Raw genomic sequence first — 24,138 nt, forward strand, 5'->3', positions numbered from 1 at the left:
ATTACAGTTTTTGCACGAATCGCACACTGCCGTCCCCCCCCCCCCCTCCCCATTTCGGCGCAGAACAGAAAATAGAAACGGTAAGAGAATAGGGAAAGGTAAATACACAACAAATTAACTGAATCTAAAACGTGGTCCTTTTTGCCATTGCCACGAGTTCGTCGCCCGTTGGCATGCAATTCAGCACCATTCCTCTGTTATTTGTTTCTCACTTTCAGGACTTGGGTACCGCAGAGAGCCACGGCCGCACCGGTGACATCATCGCAGAAGCAGCGCGCCTCGTACCTGCCCAAGCAGTGGGACTGGAGGAACGTCGACGGCGTCAACTACGTATCGCCCGTCAGGTGAGTCAGGGTACACACCACTTTCCTCTCCTCCTTTCAGGTTCTGTCCATCCAGTTACGTCTTTCTACTTTTTAGGGGAGCACATCTCCTCAACAGATGGTTACAGCGTTTCACTACAGAGTTTGTTACAGTCAGCATTCGTACAAATACTTCGTTTGCTACACCATACTCGACTTCTTTAACCATTTTCAGTAGCCCTAACGACAACAGTAATAAAAAAATATTTATTATAAACGTACAAAGACACAGCGAGGGAACTTTAAGAAGGGAGTTACATATCATTATAGCAGGCTAAGTAACTTTTATTGAATTTTACAGTTCAAAGTGACAGATACATAACACGATCCTCCAAGTATCTGAAACAATGGTCAGAACTTCTCCCAGTCGTTCAGTTCCTCGACCACACAAATCAGTTCCCTGCTCACGGAACCATTTGCGCGCAGCTGTTTGAATGTCCTTATAGACGTTCTTTCAGCTTGCCGAAAAAGTGGAAATAGCGTGGTGCAAGATTTGAACTGTAAGGCGAGTCAGCATTACCCACGCCTGTGCGCTCTTGGTCAAATTGTTGGCAACTTTTATCTACGGCTGTACGCGAAATTGCGTATACCTCCAGAATTTCAGTTGGATCTGTGTATAATTCAAGCGTTTTTTGTCCACTTGAATCGAACTGTCCCGAGTACTTCAACTGTGGACTACGTTTCCAGTTGCCACACCATTTCAGAATCACATTGTGATGCATCTGTTACCCATATCGCAGCAGAACTCTTGCGGTAGGAAACGTGGAACAACTACTCTCTTCTGGGAATGTGCCACTCTTGTGCCGCTCTAAGCGGGAGCCGACTCGAGTAACTTACTGTCTGAGGCCGCCACGCACGTTGATAATCAACAAATACAGAGCAATCCAAATTAATTATAGCGATTACAAAAGGGTATAAGTATTCAACGCATAGCGACACTTCTGTATAAATTTCAGATAATGTGAATAAATTTGATACTGCAGTGCATGTGTCATTCTGAATTACGATGCAAAGTAATCGCAATTCTGCATGTTGATAACCATCAGCTGTATAATGGAATGACAACAATGAAAATTTGTACCGATACGGGACTCGAACGCTGATTTCCTGCTTATCGCGAGCGGTTGCCTTTTTTTTAATTTATTTTAAATTTTTGTTTTATATACAGGCAGGGTATTTCTAAATGATGGACCCATTTTCAAAACTTAGTATTTATTCAAGTACAAATTCAAAATGAATAATCTGTATACCAATGAATAGAGGAAGTTTCAAAGTATTTTTTTCATAATCTTTGATATCAATTTAATAAGTTTCGATTATTTGTAATTAACTTTTAATAATTACAGATGCAATAAATGTTATAAACGTTCAATGTGACCACCGTTGGCTGCACGGCAAATATCGACGCGATAACCAAACTCGTCCCACACACGCGAAAGCGTATCTGCTGTTACTGAGTGTTGAAATGTTTGCATTTAGAAATCACTAGCACAAGCGGCTCTGAGGTACCAGGTGTCGATCCATGCTGAAACATCCGTGTCGATGCGAGGTGTACACTCCACAGGCGCTGACTCTGTCATGCAGTCGATCGTACAGATAATGAACACTGTCCTAGGATGCCTTATACCACGTCAGATCGACCTGTTCACGTAGTTCTGTGAGAGTTATTGGTTGACAAGTCATATCCCACGCGTGATCGAATTCCGGCAAATCCAGAGAAGTTGCTGCACGTCTTGAAGAGCACCTTGAGTTTCATGGGCACTCTGTGGGCGAGACTTATCCTATAGGAAACTTTCTGGTGCAAGAACGGCAAAAGAATGAATCTAACAACATTCTGCGATGGTTAGAGTCCCCTCCTGAAACACCAAAGCTGAGTGGGAGTTAAGGGTTATCGCACTCCAGACCATAAGGCCTGGGGTGGGGCCAGTGTATCTTGGACAAATGCACTCTACGAGACAGCGCTCACCAGGTCTACGTCGTACCTGAGTGCAGTTAGAATCTGCTTTCATTGCTGAAGACCACGGCGCGCCGTTCCATCTTTCAAGTGATCTTCTGACGGCACCAATCGAGCCATGCACGACGAAGCTGTGGCATGAGTGAAAGATGGGCTAGATGTGTGCGTGTCCGTAGTCTCACTGCTAACAAGCGATTCGCAACAGTTCTTGTTGACGCGTCTGGGCTCACAAGCCCTCTTATCTATGCTGCGGCAGCTGCACTATCAGCCACTGCCGTCCCTGCCATAAGACGATCCCGGCGGGTTTCTATGCTGCGTGGCCGTCCAGAACCTCAGCTACGGGTGTGAGAATGTTCACGTCACCACGTATACCGGTATCGTTGCACAACTGACGCAGCACATCCAAGATGCGTAGCAATTCTCGGAAAGGACCATCCAGCCACTCGGAAGGCCACAAGCACTAGTGCGTCTCCGTGGCATGGTTGTTCACTTGCTTCACACGTTTGCACCACAGTGAACTTCCTGACTGATCATTCCCTACTAAAGGGTCGACCACGGTATCAGTTCAGCGACGACCTTGAAACCATTATCAGCGCATCCACTATCCACCAGGTGTCATATGCCGTTATAGGGTTAATTTTACGTCGACTTTCGACGTGCACCAATTTCCTTTTCCGGCAGTATCTGTTAAAGCCTTAGAATGTGCAGACTAAAATATTAACTACATTTTATCACACCACTGACCACACACTCAAATTACATAGCTGAATCCTTGTTAAGGACTGCATTAGGAAGATAGCAGTAAATAATTTAACAGGGAAGGTAATCGTACTGTTACTGTTCGTGACATTTTCTTAGGAACCAAGAGCAGTGTGGAAGCTGCTTCGCCTTCTCCGCGCTCGCTGTCCTGGAGTCTCGCATTCGCATCCAGACGAACAACACCCAGCAGCCCGTATTTTCAGTGCAGGATGTCCTCGGTTGCAGCCCCCTCGACCAGGGCTGTTCTGGGGGATTCCCCTACCTCATTGGCGGTAGATATGGAAAGGTAACTGCTCTACTTCAGAATATTTAGTGTAAAAATCATATGTGTAGCTCTCACTGTTCCATGAGTAGTAGGAATATTAGAACGTACCTTGATAATTTAAGATATGGTATCCTGAGGCATCAAGGAGTTATTAGTTTGGTAGTTGAAGGAAGTATGTGCGTGGGGGGTTGGGGTGGAGGGGGTAAAAAACTATAGAAGAAGACCAAGCCTTCAGTACAGTAAATACATTCAAATTGAGTTTTTTGTAGTTGTTATGCAGAGGTGAAGAAGCTTGCTCAGTACAGACTAGCGTGAAGAGTTGGATTAAACCAGTCTCCGAACTGAAGACAACCGCATATCTGAGGGTACAAGAAGTTAAGACGAACTGATAACGCAAATAGAGTGTGAAATGTTTTCCGAAACTTAAATCCTCAAATCTTCCGTCGGTCCTCATCATCAATGGCAGCAGTCGCCATTTGCTAGATAACGCCCTCATCCATAAATCTCCATTTATTAATTTTTTCACTTACATCCATCAATGTCTCCGCTACGTGATTTACAATTCCACTCACTTTCCATTAGATCGTCTTCTGTGTATTCTTAGCTCTTCGGATACAGCAAAGTACATCTGTATCTGTCGAAATTCTGCACGGAACATTATGCTGTCTGATGGATGGTACATCACGTACCAGAACCATTTCTCCTCTTCCCCAGTTTCCTTGGGAAGAGCGACTGTCGATGAACCTCCTTCCTCTGTCCATCTACCATCCTTTCGTCTGAATGGTCCCAATTCCAGCAATAGCGCAAGTCACACTCCTACATGTTGCACGATAGTTTTCCAGTGCATATTCTGTATCACAGTACACACTTATGAATGCATATTATGTAGGGGGTAGAGTATGACCTTCTTAAGACTGTGACCAGTAGTTACAAAAGTTTAACTTGTCCACTTCTTGCATTTCATTCAATATGCTATACTTAAATTGTTCAGTACTACAAGAATTTTCTGCACTCATTCTTGTCAAAATTCATTGATAATCCATTGGCATTTGTTGAAATTTTCAAATATTCAGTTTGCTGTCTTGTCGGATATATGACTAATGCTACTTCTTATTTCTGTACATTTACCACCTACAAAAAGGGCAAAATTCTGACAATACAAGTCGAAGATCTCTTAGTATAGCGGAAATGAAAGAGAAACCACAGTAGAATTCAGTGGTACATCAGGTCTAATTGCTTCAAATTCCGAGTACCTATGGGTGTGTGATCGATGTGGCATTGGTACACACTGCTTTCTGTCACGGCATAAGAAAACAATGAATCTTACCACTATACCTTTATATTTTAACTTTTATGTTAACATATTATGATTATCCAAGTCAAAAAATATTCTCAAGGGCAATAATGATACTGATTTATTGGATCTAGCATGTTATCTACCAAGGTAAATATAGCCACCACAACTGACAGTGCTTTAAGAAATTTATACTGTTTGTTACCTTCAACCCGATTTACTTTGGCCCACTACTTGCCTTTCGTTTCACATGTGGCAAGAAAACAAAGTAGATTTTCATAGCATTGTCGCAAACATGTGCCATCAGTTAGGAAAGATTTTTAAACGAGATACATCACTCGTGCTGCTCTGGTACTATTAAAAAATGGACCAATGGTACCGGAACTTCGATCGACTCAGTCACTTCTTCATGTAAAAGTGGCAATGTAATATTGGGATAAAGTAAAATCAATACATATCTCTTGAGTAGACATACAGGACCACGAGGAACAAATAAAACACTAAATTTTGATGACAAGAAGAGAAAATATTCAACTATATTCAGAAAATATTTCAGTAAATATGCAAATGCACAATATTTCAGCAATTGTCAAACTCATTTTCAGCTTACGTGCTACACTGTGGTAACTATTTGCAGAAGTTAAGGATGCTATGCGGTATAGATATAGGACTTATAACGCAAATAGTTGAAGCTCTGGTACTTGAAAATAGTCACCTATTTTGTTGCAGTGGCCTGATAATTCTTCTGAAATCCTGCCAAGGATAAAATAGTTTGTTTCTGAACTTTTTTCTGCACCTCGTCTTTTGCATACAGTTCATTTTAGCGCCCTCATTACTAACCTGTCATAATTCCAGGATACTTTTCTTTGTATTATAAAACTCAGTATATTGTCTAACTGTAAATTTATCTATTATCATTTTGTGTTACTGGACTTGATGTGAACCCTGGAGGATGAAGTTACTGGGATGTAACAGCTGTTAAATTATTTACTATCAACTTCGAGTCCAGTGCTGCTAACACAATATTACTTCGTGGAACTCACATCCTTATAGATCGTTCTTTGCACATTCTAAATGCATACTGCCTTGTTTACTGCACACTAATAACATACCTTTCACAGGAAAAGAACTTAACACTTTTCCCGGCCAGTGGGCTAAGATAACGTCAGCTTACGGTACTGAGAATTCTTTTCCACTCTTTTATTCAATTTGTAAATTTTATTGTACAAGATCTTCTCGAATATTTTTGAAAATACTGATAGAATGAGACGTATTGCCAATTCCTTACTACTTTTATCTTCTTTTTTGTGAAGCGGCTTGACAACCGCGTATAAATCTCTGTCTAGGAAAATGCCGCTATGAAGAGATTTATACGTAACTAGTAAATCTGAAGTCCACTTGTGCAGTACTTGATTACATTATTACTAATTTCATCGCAACAAGGTGCTCATTTATTTTCAGAGAGCTAGTAAAACTGAAATCTTTCTTACGAAATGTAGAATGTAGTTTAATTTAGTAAAACTTCTTTTGAAATACTTTACTTAGATGCTCTAAGGTACATGCTAAGAAGGCGATCAAACCTAAATTACCTGCTACTGACAGAAAAAAAGTTATTAGAGTTGTGTACAATTTAGGGGCTAATAAGATTGATGAGTTATTTACCTTCAAAGAAATTTCTTAGTCACACTGAAACAGTTTTCCTGGCACACTTTTTTAAAATATATTCGAAATAGTTTTACAATGCATTCCATTTTATTATTTTTTACTGGAGGAGTATATTTTTTCTTGTAATTTCTGGTAGTAAAAAATATTCCACCTTACGTAACTGATAAGTGAATATAGTCACACGCAAGCATAACATGAAGTTATCTTTCCTAAGCTCACTGTTGCACGACACTTCTCTATACTTGGCAGGACTATGGACTGGTGGAAGAGGTGTGCAACCCATACCAGGGTGTCGACAGTGATTGTTCGACCGACACCTCTTGCGATCGTCATTACACCGCTGAGTACAGCTACGTTGGAGGTAAGTGGATCTTCGAGCAGCGCTACTTCCTTCTCTTTCTCGTTTGCTTGCAATACTTGAAACAGATAACGATATTTCGGATTAATTTTTCTGATCATAAGCCCATTTGTGCATGTTTTTAACACGACAACTTACCAATCATTCATATACATCCATATTTCAATCTGTGTAGCGCAAGCCATTGTGCGACGTTTGGAGAAGGATGCATACAGAACTGCGACAGAAATCAGTTAGCTCCCTTCCTGTCCTGTTAGCGGATGGTACGTGGGAAGAGGCGCTCAATAAGTCATGCAAATTTTTTTTTTTCTGGAAGCAAGTACCGTTCTACTAGTCGACGTCGGCGCCAAAGCCTTGATGCATCAGTAAACTATCTGTGAGCAGTCTCGTAAAGCGAAAGCACTTCCCCACAGATGGTCCTTCGTTGCCCTTTATGGGTCTTCTGTTAGGCAGCGAGGAGCACAGCAGGTACACACCTTTGATTATCCCAACTGGAGTGTGTCAGCACTACTAGCAGAGACGTCCAGTTGCGGAACGAGGTGTTTAACTGAGATCCGTCGGCCACCTCGAACGGGAACGTCCGCTCGTTCCAGCATTGCAGGAGTCACATCTATGTGCAGCCAGCAGCAAGCCGGGGATCAGACAGCTTTGCACGACGTTATTGCGATGATGACTGGCTCTTCATGTGACGACTCATCGTGCTTTTCTTCACTGACATGTGTTCGTGGTCATTCTGCAAGCGCCTCTGAATACCTGCGATGCTCTTGTTCTCCGCGACTTTGAACCTACGTATATCGCCGCCGCCTATCGGAACTTCATAAAACTACAGGGGCTGAAGCGGGAATATTCCACGATGTCCACAAAACAAATTCCGCATTTTTTCAACCGAAACTGGCCGAGCAAAAAATGTGATGAATTAGTTATTGAACGCCTCTAGTAGTTACTAGCGCTCTGAACTATAGCGTTCTCAACACCACTCTGGCAATCATTATTTTGCAGCAGGAAGAATTTGGTTTTTACAAAGGAGTGTCCGCCGATTGAAAACTTCGTGACATAAAAATTGTGTGAGGCACCGGGACTGGAACCTGGTACCTTTCGTGGGCAAATACTTTACGGACTTTTTCATCTGTTTCTTCGTCGGTGGTTCTCTGTGGATACATTCAGTCGATGAGAACTCCAGTATGTTTTAGTACAGATGGTGGCGAGTCCCCTGGCCGAAAACGCCGAACTATCGTGCCGACAAACCGCCTGAGCTATGGAGGACGACCCACGTTCCACCTTTACATTTTTACTTCTGTCAACACGTGTTCTTCTTTCGGGAAAGAATCCCGTTTCGACAGTTAAGAGTTCAGTAGTCTAAGATATATCATCCTGTAATCAAATCAGCCTTGAACCTAACACTTTTCAATACTAAGTATGATTTTGTTGGAGGACTTGCGTCGCTGCATCTCTCCAAGTAGTAGACATTCTAATGAGACTGGCAAGAAATAAGAACGTACCTCTTAATCGCACCGCAAATAGGTCCTTGGACTGGCTGCATGTCAAACCTTAAACCTTTCAGTTTTCCAGTTCATTGGGGTAAATGATAATCTACTGTATCATTATTTCTAAATCTGAGCAATTGGAGCTGACGTAACTGTTCACAACACGAATAGTCTTAAAATATTGACTTCAATTAGTTACAGGATCTTTTATAAGTGAGGAATTATTCCGTCGTATTTCCACTTCGTCTTTACAATAAGTAGTTAGTTGTACGTCGTCTGTAAAATTTAGGTACTTAAAGAGAGTACATACTGTTTTACCAAAAGTCCATGGCTGAAAACGTGATATTTTAGAATGTTATTTTCCGTTGTCTGCATACTGCATCAGAACTTTGTTGGTTTTAATCTTCATTGTCAATGTCGAGTGTCTAACATGCAGTAAGAATTCATATGTTTCATGTTACTCCCTGTAATATTTCAGTCACTTCTTTTACAATATCAGTGGCTACAAACCTACACTTGTTAACGAATTTCTACGATGCAGGAGAAACAACAGCTTCAGTGCTGTGTTGAATATTATTGTATCAATGGTCATAATAAATTACAAGAAGTAGGCTCAGGATAATACAGAGGCCAATACCCACCAATCACTATTATCTTCAGTTATTTTTGAAGTAGTGACGGTCCAGATAATTGAAGTACGTAACTGCAACATCAGGCTATACAACTGGATTCGTCAAACCGCCTGGTTGAAAGACAGCAAATGAAACTCGTCATTCACCTCGTTTTCACCGATAGACAGTTTTATTACTAAAAAGTGTTCACCAGCCGCTCTTCACAACCTCCATGGAAATAAAGTTTTAAAACATTTTTAAATTTAGGTCATGAAGTTTTATATCCTTTGGATTACAAGATGTAAAACTAGACGAAACATGCTTTCAACCACCACCACCACCACCACCACCACCACCCCATGCTTTCTATCCCACACCTCATTCAGACTCAAATTTGAGGACATCTTGACTCTCTATGCTGTAAACATGTCAAAGGAAGAATGCTTTTTAACGGGTTTTCCATATTGTCAATATTTCATAAGCTTCTGGGCAAATCTTGTATTTGCAACCAACGTGCAACAAGGGACTGAGAGCGTGGTGTTGAATTCCCGTGCAGGCTACTACGGCGCTACGAACGAAGTGACGCTGCAAGAGGCACTGGTGCAGCGAGGACCGGTGGCCGTCGCCTTCATGGTGTACGACGACTTCCGGTCGTACACCAGCGGCATCTACAGACACATCGAGACACGGGTCGACTTCGACCCAAAGGTGGTGAGTAGCGGCTGTCAGTATACTAACAATCCATGTAGCCCAGCTCCAACGGCTAAAACAGAAGAAAAATTATTTCAGAACACTAATATGTGTCTGTTCTACCACACGGCAGTCGATGTGTAAAGGTTAACGAATCTAAGGACGGTAGCAACCGCTGAAAAAACAATCACGTGTAGCAGACAATTAAGATTAGCAGATCAGCAAGACTCATGAAAGGGGTATTATTTAGCAAATAGCGTTTTACAGGGTGACAATTATTGAACTATATGAAATAAAATCGTAGTAACGTCTGAACGGTTTGCGTTAGGACTTTAAAACTACACGTTTGGCCGCGGGGAATGATGGGAAGTAGTATATTGGTTTAGCGACGAAGCCCACTTTCATTTCGATGGGTTCGTCAGTAAGCAAAATTGCCGCATTTGGGGCACTGAGAATCCGCATTTCGCGATCGAGAAATCTCTTTACCCTCAGTGGGTGACTGCGTGGTGTGCAGTCACGGAATAATCGGTGCGATAGTCCTTGATGGTCAGGTGACTGGTGAAGGTTTTGGAAGATGATTTCATTCCCACTATCCAAAGTGACCCTAATTTCGACAAGATGTGGTTCATGCAAGACAGAACTCAACCTCATCGAAGTATGGGAGTGTTTGGGCTCCTGGAGGAGCACTTTGGGGTCAGCATTCTGGCTCTGGGGTACCCAGAGGCCACTGCAATGGACCTCAATTGGCCGCCATATTCTCCGGATCTGAACACATGCTACTTCTTTTTGAGGGGCTACATTAAAGACTAGGTGTACAGCAATAACCCCGAAACCACTGCTCAGCTGAAACAGCCATTCAGGAGGTCATCGACAGCATCGATGCTCCGACATTTAAAGCGGGTCACGCAGAATTTCCCTATTCGTATGCGCTACAACGTCTCCAATAATGGCAGGCATTTCGAACATGTCATAACCTAAATCCGAATATCTTTAGTGACGTTTACATGTTGAATAAATTGTGTGCATGCCGTAGTTTGTAACTAATTTACGTTTTTTCGTGTAATTCAATAATTGTCACCCTCTACATGAAGCAGTATGTGTTAACATACGCAGTACCCATAAAGTCACGTTTTACGAAGTAGGATCTGATTTGTGAAAACGTAGGGTTTCAATGAAGTAATGAAAACATAGCGAATTTTAGTCTTCAAAGATTTACCAGATGTTTGTAAGAATTCGTAACTCATTGTAGAGACGAGTGTAATATTGCATCCAACTGTGAGGACGATACTGAATATTTCAGAAGAGGTGTCATTTATAATCCCCCGAGTGTGTTGGTGACAGGTGAGTCACACTCTGGTACTGTGGTGATGAGCCTCTGGAGAAATGATGAGCGGAAAAACCTTTATTTATTGTATAATTTTACCTATGTGACCTACATCCTTCCCTGCTGACACTTTGGACTTTTTACACACTTACAAATTTTACAAATTATACAGTCCAATAATTTCTCGAATTACTGATTTTTTTAAATAACTGGAGTTCAAATCAACAGTTAAATTGTTGCTTATGTACTTGTTACACAAGTGATTAGCAGGGCAAATAAAATCAAGGCAGTGTATGATTTTACATTACAGACGACTTCCATCAATCAGGACTTTAATATGTTGACTTAAAATATTTTACAACAATTCTTGTAACACACTTCTTGTGATAATTTTTGAATAATATACATTTTCATAACAATGAAACAGTTCTTTGTCTATTCCTGTATTCATCACAAAAATTCTAAGTGTCTATTGGATGACGAAAACAAGCATTTTCCTTACACCATGTACATACCATGAAAGAAAAATTAATGCATCAGGCACTTCACGGTAGATGATAGTTTCATTTATACAGAACTGGAAGTTATCAGAAATGGTCATGGTCATTGTTCTGCATATTGTGCTGAGTACCAGGCATACTTTACCAACTTTGTAAAAGGTGGTGAAGCAAACTGACAATGCAGAAATGACTGAAGTTAACGATGCAATTCCTCCGGAAAACCTGAAATGACAAAGGGCTATCGGAAATTATATTGCACAACAATTTTCTGAAAAACGTGTTTTTGTTATCGAAAGGCTGAATCACACTATTAGTTCAAGGTGTAATCTCAATTATTTTAACAATCTTTTCGTTGTTGTCCTAAAGGCAGAAGTGTCTCTATGCCCAGGACAAGTATCCAACAAAAGCAATTGATTATTTTCTGCAGACGATAAGAAGACGTTTTTCCAAATTTTGCAACTAGACTCATTTTTTTAAATTTTTAGCTCCAATTTGCCTTGAGATTCCTGAAGACAGATATAAAGCTGTGGAAACAGTAACACACTGATATCACTGGTATTGTTACATACGACTGTGTCGAAGTGTTCATAGACACCACAAGCATCTCTGGTTTTTTTTTTTTTTTCTTTTTCTCCACGCGAAATGAAGAATTGCGGTTTGCGTGCAGCTTTTGCACGAAACCTGACTGATTAGCTTTACGCACAGCATTTTAGGGAATAACAAGAAGCTTCATCTTCACATCACTTATAATAGTGGTTTGTACACTTTTTTGCTCCATAGTATTACTTGTCAATGACGTCTCTTTTACAAGTAGTTGAGGTAAACTTCGTAATTTTGCGACTCCCTCAATCTGTTTCGCCAGATCGAAGAAGCCTGGAAATCAGTAATATTCATTCCACTTGCATTTCAGAGCGCCCAGTGTCTATATCGCCATTAGTAACTGTGCACTGACTCTCACAAGCAGTTCTAAATCTTTTTCTTTAACTCTTTTGCGAGTTTCATTTTGGCACATATTTCACGCTTCGTGTAAACCGTTCTTCCATTTATACAATTCATATTCAGTCTTTACAAAACGAAACCGACTTTGCACACTGTTCCAGCATAAGCATTTTCTCTCTCCTTCATTTTATCCAAAAATTTATAGCCTTTTCTTTGTAATGGAAAGCTATTACTAAATATATTTTCTTTGTATTTCGAAGTCAGTCTGTTTTTGTTCTGGACTTCAGTTAGCTCAACAATCACCGAAACACAATTCACGGAATAGTCGACTTCTTTCCTGTTTCTTCCAACGTTTCCACCATTTCTAATGAAATTCGACATCATTCGAATGAATGTCTAAGAAATAGCTGATGTAGATTGTGTACCACGTTCTCAAATTACATCTTTGCATTGTTGGAAACTTTTATTGGATTCCATATTACTGTGACTCTCTGAAACCTGCACAAAGACAGAAGCTGTTAGCAAGCATATAAGAAGAAATCACAAAGAAAATTAATTCAATATAAAAAAAAAAGAAGAAATATCTGTAATGTGTCTTAGCAGCTAAAGTTCTGGCATCAGTTTTCTTTAAGTGTATTTTCTATATAAACAATTTCAGGGGAGGTTTCGACATGTCGGACTGGACTGTTTCCTTGTCACAGCATGCCAGAGATGTAGGATAAAGTTACCTAATTTGGTGACAGAGCCAGTAATTTTGTAAATAATTAGCTGTTTAGCCATACATTCCTGTGGAAAATGATAATGTGACTTAGGTTTGTATGTGTACGATATAATAATACCAGTTTCATAGCATTCGGTTTCGTTTTGATGGAACTGAAGATGTTCAAATGTAAACATTACAATTGTACGTAACATGGTAGTAAGGGTAGTTAATTTTGTGATACCGATTCTTAATTTCGTTATAAATATGGTGTAATTATTTATATATGTTTGAACATTTTTATTACATAATCCAAAGGAACATATTGAATCAAGAAAGTTATTAAAAATTACCTATTTATAATTAAAAAAAACTTTATAAAAATAACTTCTGTTCAAACATCAAGTAAATTGTTCAGGGTCAAAATTAACGTCAACTGAAGACAAAATATGAGTACCATTAATATAACAGCACATTCTGAAAGAGTACTTATTCCTGTCTAAACAATACCACATCACTCATTGTTAAAACTACAGAGACCTCACATGTAAATATGTCCTACAACAGGTTCGCTTTGGGTCCGCCGCTCGTGGTCTCGCGGTAGCGTTCTCGCTTCCCGAGCACGGGGTCCCGGGTTCGATTCCCGGCGGGGTCAGGGATTTTCACCTGCCTCGAGATGACTGGGTGTTTGTGTTGTTCTCATCATTTCATCATCATCCAGGAAAGTGGCGAAATTGGACTGAGCAAAGATTGGATAATTGTACGGGCGCTGATAACCACGCAGTTGAGCGCCCCACAAACCAAACATCATCAACAGGTTCGCTTTGGCAGAGCTCAAGGTAGGAAATGAGACAGAACGAAAATTGCACCGATTTATTTCCGTGTGCCACATTTCTGCCTTTTGTTTACATCGTTCCAGAAGATCCAGCTGAATCCAAAACAGTGCTTTCTTTTCCTTTGCTAGTTCGTGGAGTGTTCAATGCCAGACTCTTGGTTCAACAGTTCTTGCTCATGTGAGCTTCCTTCGTACATTTCGTGCTGGTGTTCTTAGGATATAATGAATGGGAGATAACGAGGATGCCGGATTTTTTGGCATTTCAATAGCATCTGCCTGCGAACTCCCATTTCATGACCTGCTTGCAACAGGAACTGCTAGGCCTTCCCGTGGATCAGGGCGCTCAATGAGCTCGAATGGAGCCAGCTTTTTTCGGGGAATGACATTTCGATCCAAGGGTCTCATCCCACAAGACCTGAAGGCATTTTTTATGTTTTACTCAGACAAAGCTTCTGCAAAAGGCATGTTGAAGATGGTGAGGATGTTTCTTTTATTTGCCTGTCTGTTGTGTCTTTTGCCATATAATTGTGCAGTTCATTTCTCCAAGCACTCTTAGGTGCCTTGTAAACGTCGACGTCCAGGGGTTGGAGCACGGGTGCAGTGTGAGAAGGGAATGTAAGTAAATACATATTATTTTGACAAACAATCTCAAGCACTTGTGGAGAAATGTCTGCTCAGTGCGAATCCATCGCCAATAGCGCAGGTCTTGTTTTGTTAGATTCATGAACAACTTGAGACCATTCTAAAAACAGTTCTATAGTAATCAACCCCTTTTCAGATAGACAAACCTGGGTGTTCGATAGACAGTCTTTCATGTAATCATCATTCCACCGAGAACGTTTGAAAATTATAAATGGGGGTAGTCAGCTTCCATTAGCACAAATACGGCTTACCAACCTCATATTTTCTCCTCGTGCTGCAGTTTGTATACGAACTTCTTTCCAATTTAAATTACAATCTTATAGTCTTGACTACAAACATCAATCCGGTTTCATTAACATTCGGCACATGATCTTCCACCTTGCTTAGAGGAGACAAGCGTAGTTCCTTGACATCTGATAGTTTGTCAAACTACTCGTCTATTGCAATAGAATCAGATATGGAAGCCCAGTATGGAGACAAATTTTCCGGGACTCTCAAAGTCCGACCATATCGACATTTATAACTGAGAAACCATGTTTTGCTTGCAGTTTTCTTTTCACTATCAAAAAAAATTCTCATGATGAGTTGGCCCTGTCAGTTCATATGCAACCACTCTCATTTTTTACAGTAAGTCCAAATCCCATCTCTTGCGTCGTAATTACGTACTTCAGTAATTTCTATTCTAATTCTGACTCTAAGGTCAATGGGCGACCTACGTCTTGATTTTCTGTCAGGAACCTTTCTAACGAACTCTAGGGGACCCATTTTCTTTTTCAGGCTTGCGAATGCTGATATGATTTTCCTGAACCATATTTGCTACGTCTAGCATTGCTCTAGAGCTGTAGAGACGATAGAGTCCATTCTCTTCCTGTGATACCGTATTTTTGTGACTACTGTTCATCGTTTCCAGCTTGAACTAAAATGTAAAATAAATCAGTCATTGATGATAGGCTGTATGAAAATATTTGCACCAAAACATTTTGTTTCTGTGTGTGTACTAACATATAAAAGCATTGGAAACTATATATAATAAATTAAATATAAATTATGATTTTTTTAATTTATGCCTGTACGATCACTTTATAAACATGGTTGAGACAGTTTATTTTTTCAAGAAAATGCTAAGCCAATACAAAGAGTAACTAAAAAAAGGACAAAAATACACTTCACGTAAGTTTCTGTAAGATTTTGAGAATGGGATACATCTGAGCGACTCCCTTTACATCAGTATATACTTAATAAATAAAATAAAACATAAATTTACTCATAAACAAAGCTAAAATTACTGCTGCAATACCGCTCGTGTCCTTTCACATTTGCTATAATCGACTAACAATGGCAAAACTGTGGTTCCGCCTCGGCAATACAAAGAACACATTCTCCGCCGTCTATGATCGGCGTCACTATTTTAATCACGAGATACGAAATGAAATACATCACAAACTTGGGAGTACCGCCATATAACGTTTCCTCACCCAACCGTTTCCCATTGAGTGCTTCCGAACTATTGTTGGCACGAGCGGCCAAAAATTGTGAATGGTCGGACACATTTCTTCTGGGATGCATGATGGCAGGTGATGGCTCTTCACAGTTCACTCGTATATTGTGGAGTTAGTTAACGGTTTGATTCATTTCAAAATATAGCAGGACACAATATCTTTCAGTCGTAAGTGTAATTGTATAGAGTATTTCACGACTATATTTTTGGATGCTTTTATTTAAATTTTACGTGTAGAGTGCTGTTTCGTGTGATGGCTTTGGTCCATGATGAGAGAAAACAATGTGCTTCTATAGTTCATTGCGTTTAGTGTCTTATGAGTTGCGCCATTCATAATTTAAATACGTATCCTTTTGTGAAACTTTCAGACATTTTTGTTTCAAAAGTCGCATATTTTCAGCATTTTAAAGAGTAGTGTAGGCTTTTGTTTGTGATTATGCTACATGCCGTCATAGTCAGTCCAAACGATTCGTGAACTGATTCCTCTTCAGCGCCCTAATTTAGTTATTTCTTGTCCCTTTTCTCTGAAATTTTTTAGGCGAGTAAGGTGTTTCCTGTCAATGTTGAACATAGTCGTGGTGTGCAGACCAAACCATGTTTCTTTTTTCTTGTGACAATCAATCAACGCTGTGTTCCATTTTGTAATACACGAAATTACTGGTAAAAAGGGTGCCAACAACAGTAAAAAATTCTATTTTGCATTTGTGGACGTCAGTGACCTATAAGAGAGAGTCGAGGTCAGAAGATTGACCACACTATAAAGGAGAATAGGTAGCGATTTGTGGTAGATGTAGCAACTGAGTGCAATGCTGGTGCATGCACAAGTGTTTCGTAACACACCGTTCAGCGCTCTTTGTTGAACGTGGAGCTCCACAGCAGATGAGTTCCATGCGTCTCTATGCCGACCCAACAACACAGACAATTACGACAGCAGTGGGCACGGGATCATCATGCTCGGACCGTGGTTCTATGGAATCGTGTCGCTTTGTCGGATGAATCATGTCTTTCGTTACACCAGGTTGATGGTCGTGTTCGGTTACGCCTTCATCGAGGCGAACAGCTGTTCCAAACATGCACAACGATACGGACGCAGGTCGGTGGGGCCAGTATTATGCTGTGAGGAAAATTCGCTTGAGACCTGTGGTAATAGTCGAAGGCATTATGGCAGCTGTGGACTATGTGAATATTATTGCGAAACACCTCCATCACTTTAGGCTTCATATCTTCCCCAGTGACCATGATATCTTCCAGCAGAATAAATGTCCACATCATAGGGCCAGAATCGTGCTGCAGTGGTTTGAGGAACATGATAGTAAACTCACATTGATGTCTTGTTCAACAATTCGCCTGATCTGAAATCTACTTTGTCGATTCCATGCCACGCAGAAGCGCTGCTGTATTGCAATCCAATCGTGGACCAACGCCTACGCATAGAGTCATAACGCCTTGGCTCGTCATTGTATTGATAGTCTCTTATTTTCGTGACGCTTGTAATGAATGATGATGCCACAATGTTGCGGTCCTTGTTGAGTGCGCTCCATGTTGCCTCCAGCCGTCCAGCCACGCGGTGCTGCTGGTGGGCTACGGCGTGGACGCCGCCTCCGGCGAGAAGTACTGGATCGTGAAGAACAGCTGGGGCGAGGAGTGGGGCGACGCCGGCTACTTCAAGATCCTGCGCGGAGTCAACGAGTGCGGCATCGAGGCCGAAGGAGTCGAGGCCACTCCCATACCTCTGTGAAAACTCCACCCTCCTACACGCTTCCACCAGCTGTCTACATAACAGCAACTGCTTCTTGTAATAAAACATTACATAACAAGCCCTTTATCCGGTTTCTTGTGGACCACCCACGTGAAGAAGATCACATGCCAGAGCATGCGCTAAACAATTTTGGTTCCTTTAAAGACTGTGGTCTCTATATTTGGTTTCACAATAATCACTACGAAGAATTTTAATGATTAATGAGTGATCATTGGATGCATTTTACGTTTTTTTAGTTTTAGTAACTAATTTTGTCCATTGCAGTTATATGTTTAGGTTCGACATCTAGTTTCATAAATGCTATATGCCTAGGTCTGCTACGATAGTAACCAACAATGAACATTCACAATTATTTTTATGGTTCTCAGTAATTTTTGACTTATTAATTTGATTTATTATTTGACGTATTGAATTGTGCTAGTCTTGCTGCACTCCAGCCGAAACCATTTATGAAATACAGATCCATTTTCAATTATATATACATATTATTTTAATAGTAAAAGGCCGCTTGTATGTTGAAGGTGTTTGATAACATATTGCTGTATTTTGAAATGCAAAACTTGACGCTAATATTCGTAACAGATACGGAACTCTTTACGTCACTGCACCAACAAGGGACTTGCCCAGAATATCACGATAATGTACTTCACAAACTTCTTAAAACTTGCGATTACGTAACAAACAAGTGACTAACGGAGAACAACTAGAAGAAGCTAAACTGAAAGAAAGTTAATTAGAAAAACTTTCAACAGATTTCCACAAAGGCGAAGAACAATTATGCATCCCCATTTTATATTTTGACGCTTTATCACCAATGGATATACATTCGCAGTTGTTAGTGGTATACATAGACCACGATAAAAAGCAAACAGAAATAGTAGTCAAACTACACCGGAAATGACCGCGGAGAAGCCCTCGGACATTGGCGCGCCAGTCTGCGGCTGCGAGATCGGCTCCAGTTCACCACCGGCAATGGAGGATGAAGCTTTGACAATGACAGCCACTCGTGCTGGCGAAACGTTAGTAAAATCATTAGATGAACGTCGGCTGAAGAACCCGAGACAGAAGCCTTAGGTAGTTTGTCAACAAGTGGCCACGAAAGCCTTAACAATTTTGTAGGAAGTATAGTCCCACAACTTTCGATACTTAAGACTGAGGTGTGGATATTGCTGCACAGTAACCATGTTCTTGGATGCACTAATAAATTTTCGAAGCTATTGCTTGACACACAAGGTAAAAGAACCAACCCCAGCTCAAATCAAGTGTCACAATCATAATCTCGAGCACACAAAGAGTGCCAGTATTTCAAAAGCAGGGCAACGCTCATAGCTCATTGCTACACAGCGAGCAGAGCTACAGCAACTGGCGAAAATGGTCCAGTATGATGGCACCCAGAACGTCGTTATGCAAAGTCTATAACACAGATTAATAACTTGCAACATTCGAGTTCCGCCGCTCCAGGGCGTTCTAGTACTGACGATAGATGCAGTGGCGGAGAAAACCGTCCATACAAAATGAGACATAGCGGTGCGAATAGGACCGCTGACACCTCTGGTCAAACGAGGGCAAATGGCCACCTAACCTGGCTTTAAACACCCCTGTTTCGGACATTTCGAATTCAGTGTCTGGTCAATGTGTCCTCATCACCAATACCGATGGAATGATAGTATCGCTAGTTACAGGTTAACTCTGCTGGCGAAGCGTGATGTGCTGCTCGCTGCCTGTTTGAAGACTTCAACTACAAAACGGCAACCTGCCGGTTTTTGATCATCGCTCCATCGCTCCACGCTGCCACTACCCACGGATCACAGCCGTGACTGACAGAAGATGCAGACCTACTGTGCCTTCCTCTGGTGAAGGGCCAACCAACTGATTGCAAGCTGCCATCTCCCAGTTGCTCGGTGGGCGTCTGAGTGCCGCCTCCCAGGCTGTATGTGTACCGCCTTCCCGGTTGTACACTGCGTGCTGAGGGAGCCCTGGGCTTCCGCCTTCAGGATAGCCGCCATCCGAAAGATGCTGTGGTTACAAGTCTAAGCACAACGTCCACTTTCGAGATCGCTGAGGCCCATCGCATCCACAGAGGTGTGTCTGCGGGCAGCCTTGCTGGTCCCCGCTAGGGTAGTATGCCTGACCTGCCACAAGCTACGAGAGCTGCCGGAGTGCGGCGTCTACCATTCCTCGCCGACACCTGAGCGAGCAGCTCGGTCCGTTTCCTGAGCGCCGGAGAAGGCAATATTCATTGTAGCAGTCACGTTAACACAATGTTATTACAGATACCACCTTTTACTTTCACCTTCGGGCGTAAGACTACAACACTCACCAGCCCTCACAGCTCAGCCTCCGACACTTGTAACCTCACCACCCCGTCTATCCAAGGTCGACGCCCACTGATCTTCTGATCCGAGAGGTGACTGCTATAATTTGTTTCAATGTTTGCAATAATTCCTGAATTGATTTTGTTTTTAAGGTACATGATATTATCGTGTATGTTCGTGTGATGTTAATTTTGTAAAATAAAATTTTGAGAAAAGAATCAAGTACCACAGTAGCTAAGTTTTAAAACGATAGCACTGGTATGTCAGTGTCATGACCCGTCTTTCGCCAAGCATTTGCAACATAAGGCTTGTACTTTGGTACAGAGAGTTGATTCTATAGCACAGAGTGAAGTTTTGTGATGAAATGACGATCCTGGAACTCTGCTTGCGCTTTTTCACATTGTCTTACAAAATCAATGATCCTTCTCACGTAGAGCTTATGTTTCCTAAAGAAGTACACCTCAAGAGTATGGCAATATTTTGCAATTTTTTGTGGCATTATCTTGAGCGTAACAGCCTTCTTCGCAAAACTTTCGTCCAAGACGGTACGATCTGTATGGCCTGACCAGGGATCACATGACAATTCTGGCGGCACTAGCGGAAAACATCTGCGTTTTGCATGCAAATGGTTTGTATCACAGTTTTTGGTGTGAGGATTTATATTCTAAGCAAATTTTCATGCGGGTTGTGGGGGTTCGTCGTTTCCCATGTAAGTTGGAGGAACTCGTTCACAGTAGACTTTCTTGATGACGCTGAGGGACAGAAAAGGTGGGGAAGGGAACCCTGAACCAAACTGTTGAAAGGGAAGGAGGGAATTTTGGAGAAAATGAGCCTTGACATTGAGAAGAGAAAGCTGGAAAGGTGGGTAGACAAATCTGTGAACATAGTTTGAGGACATATAGAAGTAGCTGCTTACAATTTCTTCGGGACAGGATGCGTAGAGAACGTTACGAGGTGCGATGGGAGAGAGGTGGCCTGTATAGCATTCGAAGATTAGGCAAGAGTGGTAGAACACTGGTGCAGCGGGAGTCCAGGCGAAATTCGCATAACACAGAACACACTACGTTGAAGTAACGTTATTTAAGTGTAGAGTATGGTGGAAGCTTGCAACCCCTAATTTTGGCTGTTAGTACTCGTAGTTTCAGTCTGTATGGTTAGCAGGTGAAGTTCCATGTTAGTTTATGGGATTAGTTCAGAAAGTTTTAGTGTCCTTGTTAATTCTATAGGACAGTTGTAAACGGTGAGGTAGAACTCATGGGCCTAGAATCTGCGATTAGTTTTATAATTGCAGAGTGTTAGTGGAAAATGGTATAAATGCCAAATGGTATTTTTTTTTTCAGGAAATGGAAAAACATCTCAAATGTTATATTTTGTTTGCCATTAATAACGGTTTTTTGGTTTAAAAATACAATTGTAACTAGAAGTGAAAAGAAAAACTTTCAAAATGACAGATACAGGAAAAGTTAAGGATTTTGAAATTTAATTCCAGTTATCTGTTAACTCAGATGCCTCACAGACAAATGTTTCTGTGAAACACGCGGTATTTTGTCTTCGTGTGAGAAAGTATAGACAGAAGATCGTTATTTTCCTCGGCACTTGAAGAGTTGAATAAGCGTTCCACTCCTAAACTGCACTGAAGGTTTTCTTCACCAGAATTTTGTTTGAATTTCTCATTTTCATTGAAGAGAGTTTGGTCAGCTTGACTATGGATGTACTGATGGACAGATGTGCACGAGTACCCAGATCAAAAAAGTCTAGAAACAACACTTCTTTCAGTTCGTTTGATAGCTCCTTGCATTTATACATGCATTTGCATGTTACCTTCAGTAAAATAATATAATACACTACATAAAATAAAATATTCATATACATTTTTCACTATTACAACATTTGCAAGTTTAATTTATAGTAACAACATGAAGAAATACGGTTCACAAAACATATTTTGAGACTGTAAAGTCGATACATACCAATAGGAATTTTTGTTGGTTTATTTATCCCAGTTAATGTAGCCTAAGTCTTTCCACGAACTTTTAAGTCTTTCATAGCAGCCGCTTTCTTTCTAACAGTATTACATTCTGTATTTAGGTCCATATTAATGAAATAAGCAAATAAATAACGAGCTGAAGCACGTAAATGTACATTTCCATGGGTAAAACACAGAGAACAGAATGTATAGAATGCCTCAATACTATAAATCTGTATAGATGGCACTTACATATGCCTCTAAGGAAAGTGTAATGGAGGCACTCCAGGTGCCATGGTTGCACAAGCCTTCGATCTAAATAACAATGGCCTGGCACTTGTATTGTTTCTTACAGTATTAGTAGCACTACATCGAATGATTTCAATATAAAATCTGAATGTGAGGTATCCTGGTACTTATACCACTTCCACAAAGTCCTGAATTATTGCCTGATGCCTGGCTGTCTGAGGAACCAATGGTTACACCATAAGATAACCTGGTTGGACTTGAGCAGAAGGATCGTTCGGATTACTGACGAGTGGGTAAAGGGCTAGGAAGGCGGTGTCGTCACACTGTACAGGAGGTGGGGTTTTAGTCGTATTGTTAGCATAGTACATAATACAGTAGTGGAGAAAGGGCAGAGGCTTGGAGCAGATCTGAAAAGTAGCGGAAGATACAGGATTTTGTGTTTTTTATGGTAACATAAGGTTGCGAACTTGTGTACAAAAGCTGCAATACAGCGAACATTGTTTATTAGATTTTCACATGTCTTGAGTCTCAAAAGAACGCTGAATGCTACTTCTTCTTAAAAAGTCAACGGACAAAAAAATGGAATATTATCGGTTATTTAGTTGCCGGACAGAGGTTGAGGTAACGTACAGGTGCCGGTCGGAGGAGAAGAAGTTAGGACGGAAACTACGCTTGATGACAGGAAGGGATAATGAATGGAAGTACTAACAATGAAACAGAGTTTGTTTATTGTAAAGACATTTTACACTAATTTTGGATTTACATTCAGCAGTACATTTGGTCCAACAACAGCACCATCCTGAAAGACAATTTCTCAGTGAGGTTACAGTACAGAATGGAACTCCAGCTGAGTTGACAAAACTGAAGCATCTTCTAATATGAATTTTGTACAAAATATTTTCCCTGCGGTTTTTTTTTAATTTCGTACAGGTTGCTGAAATATTTGGGAAGACCAGATCACTACCTGATCCCAGGAAGGTTCACTCGGAACTACCTGCATCAATTTTAACCCTGAAAAAAGTGAAACGAGTGAAACCCCTATTCAAAGATGAGCCCACTACATCAGCAAGATAAGCTACACAGCAACTAAGGATGTCACAACGGAATAATGCAAGAGAAATTTACTCACTTTCCTTTAAAAGATTAAACTGTACTAAACTCTGAAGGTCAGGGCTATGGAGCAGCAATATTCTTTTGCATATGAGATTATTGTGGCCTTATAAAATGGAACAATCGGTAAGAATCGGATCTGGTTTAGTGATGACGCACACTTTCATCTCCATGGGTTCGCCAACAATGGTTCAAACGGCTCTGAGCACTATGCGACTTAACTTCTGAGGTCATCAGTCGCCTAGAACTTAGAACTAATTAAACCTAACTAACCTAAGGACATCACACACATCCATGCCCGAGGCAGGATTCGAACCTGCGACCGTAGCGGCAGCTCGGCTCCAGACTGTAGCGCCTAGAACCGCACGGCCACTCCGGCCGGCGGTTCGCCAACAGACAGGACTGGCGCCACTAGGGTGTTGTGACTTTACACGTTCGGGCAGCTGCTTCACTTCATCCAGGAAAGTCACAATTTGTTGCGAAATTAGTGCCCAGTGTGTTACTGGACCCATTTTTATTGAGGCACCTGTCACAGCAGGCAAACATAGTTTGGCCCTGGGACATGAATTTGTACCGACTGCGCGACCTCGACGAAAGCTGCTTAAGTGCTGGTTCATGCAGGATGGAGCATTTCCATACAGTACTGCAGACGTCCTCGGTTTCCTTCAGACGGCGTTCACAGATCGGATCATTGACGTGAATAGTTTAGCATTCACTGGACATGGTGTGGAAAGGCTCCCTCATAGTCCAGATCTAAACCCGCGTCATAATTTCTTATGGGTTTTTCTGAAGGAGAGAGTGTTCAAAGATGCACCTGCAACACTCCAGGATCTTCATACTGCAATTTCCAGAGAGAGAT

General features: G+C 41.2%; 1 protein-coding gene across 3 annotated transcripts in view; it reads left to right on the forward strand.

Annotated features, from left to right (window-relative positions):
- Positions 1–18,001, forward strand: part of LOC126161835 (dipeptidyl peptidase 1-like) — a 59,432-nt gene extending 41,431 nt beyond the window's left edge. For all 3 annotated transcript variants that reach the window (XM_049917944.1, XM_049917951.1, XM_049917959.1), the window contains exons 6-10: positions 219–344; positions 3,175–3,361; positions 6,549–6,660; positions 9,309–9,463; positions 17,433–18,001. In XM_049917944.1, coding sequence (XP_049773901.1) covers positions 219–344; positions 3,175–3,361; positions 6,549–6,660; positions 9,309–9,463; positions 17,433–17,618 — 766 coding nt within the window. In that variant the 3' untranslated portion in view covers positions 17,619–18,001. The remainder of the gene's footprint in view (positions 1–218; positions 345–3,174; positions 3,362–6,548; positions 6,661–9,308; positions 9,464–17,432) is intronic.
- The last annotated feature ends 6,137 nt before the right edge of the window (positions 18,002–24,138 follow it).

Source organism: Schistocerca cancellata, chromosome 1 (genome assembly GCF_023864275.1).
Source record: "Schistocerca cancellata isolate TAMUIC-IGC-003103 chromosome 1, iqSchCanc2.1, whole genome shotgun sequence".
In the NCBI taxonomy this organism is placed as follows: domain Eukaryota; kingdom Metazoa; phylum Arthropoda; class Insecta; order Orthoptera; family Acrididae; genus Schistocerca; species Schistocerca cancellata.